General features: G+C 39.1%; 1 protein-coding gene across 1 annotated transcript; it reads left to right on the top strand.

Annotated features, from left to right (window-relative positions):
- The first annotated feature begins 264 nt into the window (after positions 1–264).
- Positions 265–2,356, top strand: LOC121375244. The gene has a single exon (XM_041502573.1). It carries the CDS (start codon positions 1,119–1,121, stop codon positions 1,638–1,640), a length of 522 nt encoding a protein of 173 aa, XP_041358507.1. The 5' UTR covers positions 265–1,118; the 3' UTR covers positions 1,641–2,356.
- Positions 2,357–3,124: the final 768 nt, after the last annotated feature.

The following is a 3,124-nucleotide window of genomic DNA, read 5'->3' as shown; positions in this document are numbered from 1 at the left end:
ACGAAGGAAGGAAGAAGGAAATAACGGAGAAAGGAATGAACGAAAGCAGGAAGAATAACTAATCACTAGACCGTTTGCTCTATACAATATCGTTAAAACATGAGTTTTCCCTTTTTTTAAAACGATTAAAATCCTGACATTTCCTTCGTGAAATATGTATAGCCATAATATAACATATGTGACACGAGTGCGACAGTGCAAGCGATCGTAGATAGGTTTGTCACAGTAGCAATTTAGCAGTCTCCGAAACTACAAAATCAATACTCGGAGCATTGATCGCCCGTGTCGCCAGAATTGACCATGTGCCTACTTAGCTCTTCAGCGTATGACCCGCATCGGAGGTGTTGGTGAAGCGTACCTCTAGACTTGCACATCAGCCGTGAGCAGCGCACCCTACAGGTAGTCATATATAGTTAGTTCCCTGTCGTCTGCTCGCAACAAGTGATAACGCTGAGACTGTCTTACTTAACTTCAACCCCAGTCGGCAGTGATTTATCTTTTCCTCCTTACCTCGTTGGCTCACCGCGATGCCAGTGTGGTTGCGTGTTAAGATACGACAGACTCCAAAGGCAATTTCCTAGAGCAGGTGGCTTTGTGACGGATTAACAGTCTATAGAGTCAGCGAGACCCGAAAGCTTGTGTAATCGCTGGTAATGATTTGTACATGCAAAAATCTGGCCCAGGCAGGCTTAGGTTGTCTCCAAACAGCGGTAATTTATTAATGGAAAACATCGTAACGTTATACTCGCGATTAATTGCATTCGTTGTGTGGATTCTCGAAGGAAAAGTCGGAAACTGTTGAATCTCTCGTGAGGCCGAGAGTGTTGGTGTAACCACAAATGGATTTTAAATGTGTTTACCACGAAGTAAAGACATTTCAGTTATAATGGCCATGATGATGACCGTATATGTAAGGAATATGTATTTTTACAATATCGTGGAATAACTGGATTTCATTTTTGTTTTCGGAATACGTCTGGCAGTCGCATTTGTATTGCAGTTGAGTCGCATTCATCTTGGTGATCGCAATAATCAGTTCCCTTGAATTGTTGCTTTAAATACCCCCTCCTATTACTTCAATTGTTAATCATATACTTTACATATGACAGTCTAACAACATGGCTGGACGTACCGGACAAGTCATACCCAATGGATCCGTGTTGTTTCACTCGGTGAAAAGCCCGTCACTGTTCATGAACGGAACCCTCATCCAGCTCCAGTTAAAGGAGCCATATCGGGACAGCGAGCTGAACGAGCTACTCTACGTCATCGTCGTCATCGTCTTCTACGCCACGGGTCTGATGACGCTGATCATCACGCAGATCAGGAAGCAGCGCCGCGAGGGCAGCGACATCGACTACTACGACGAATACCTGCAGCGGAACCAGGAGGTGAAGAGGACGTGCCGGAACGCCATGACAGTCGTCGCCAAGCCCCCGGGGCCCCGGGCCGCAGAAGAGGGGAATGGAGGAGACAGAGGAGTCGCTGCGCCTCCTGGACTTGGTCCTCCTGGATCAGGATCCATTGCAGAGGAAGGCCGAATCAAATCACAGAAGAAACTCCAGACGGAGTTGTCTCCCATGTTGGAACCCATAGCTGATGAAGATATTCTAGGAAGCATAAAAGAATTTCAGGTGTGAGTGATTCGCCTTGTGTGGGAATTGTGATTTGCGTTAAGTAAAATTGGAAACAGTGGGTACTGGTTACTAAATATATTTGTTATATGTCGATGCGTGTGTTGCTTAAAAGAAAAAGAAAAGAAAAAAGCCACAAAACATACATGTACTAATACCAACTTAATTGAAATATATATTTATTTTGTAAGTTACACAATGTGATTGGTATACAAGATTATATACTTGTGTGTTTAGCTGTAATTCTTTGTTTTTGACCAAATCAAACCAATCTTGAACACAATTACGTTGCTCAGTATTCTTCTCCAAAGGGTATTATTTTTAATAGAATAGAGTGTCAGTAGGAAACAATTATAGATTAATTACAGATGTACAAAGTTACTATTGAAGTACATTACAAAAACTAAATCGTGATTTATATTATTTAACATCTCAAGACATATATTAAATTCTAAGTTTTTTAACAGTTATTCGATCATTTTACTTTAAGTGACTGGACAACTTTCCGAGGAACAATTACGGTTGCGAAAAGAACTCTTCCCGTTGGCGCGTTTTCCTAAATGATTGCTTTGGAGTGAGTGGATGGTATACATATTATTTCTGTATGCCTTCTGGGTATGTTTGAATCCTTGTTTGTATGGCATTATTTTTCAAATAAATTGCTTGGAAATTCCTGGATTCAGCAACTAGATGCTTGATTTAAAAAAAAATCACTAAAATTACACTGAATTGTATTTTGTGCCAGGCTACAAATTAATTAATTCTAATCTGTAGTTGGTTACCATTGTTAAAACTTAAATTATAGATTTCTGATTTACCGACGACAGGCTCAAGCGTTGAATCTGGTGAACCAAGACAAGTTTAAACAAACTATTTGGTAAATTATGAATGTCATATATTAAAAGTAATGAAACACCCCAAAACGAACAAAACAAAACAAACCCAACATTCATCCGCACAACTAAATTGGTTGAAGATCTTAAACAAAACATTTAGTAATAAGGCAGTTAACACGCACTTCCATTTTTTTCCGCCAAAATATAGTCTGTGAAATATTGTCTTTGAACAAAGTAAGCCCAACGTTATTTAGCGTTTGGAAAAAACAGGTGGCCCTTATAAGTAGTACAGATATTACTTGTGAAATGAATACAAAACACTCGCTTCAAGCGTGAGCTTCGTGAGCTAACTTTAGTTTTTATTTTTATTTTTTTAAGCCACTATCCCATCGGACTACTAGGGTTGCATTTGTCACTAGCCCTATGTTAAAAAACACTAGCCCCGGGCGTCGGGCTAGCGGATTTGTGGAACTCTGGCTTGTGATGAATATTATTAATATTTTATTTTTACCTGGTTAATGTATTATTTAACAACAAAACACTCCTAGTATCCAAATACATGTATAACGATTAATGTTATAAATATACTATTCAGAACAGTATTTAATATATACTGAACAACAAAAGAAATGAACATTAATTTAGTTTTCTTTA

The sequence above is a fragment of the Gigantopelta aegis genome, chromosome 6 (genome assembly GCF_016097555.1).
Source record: "Gigantopelta aegis isolate Gae_Host chromosome 6, Gae_host_genome, whole genome shotgun sequence".
Lineage (NCBI taxonomy): Eukaryota > Metazoa > Mollusca > Gastropoda > Neomphalida > Peltospiridae > Gigantopelta > Gigantopelta aegis.
The sequence above is the reverse complement of the archived record's forward strand: the minus strand, read 5'-3'. Positions and strand labels throughout refer to the sequence as shown.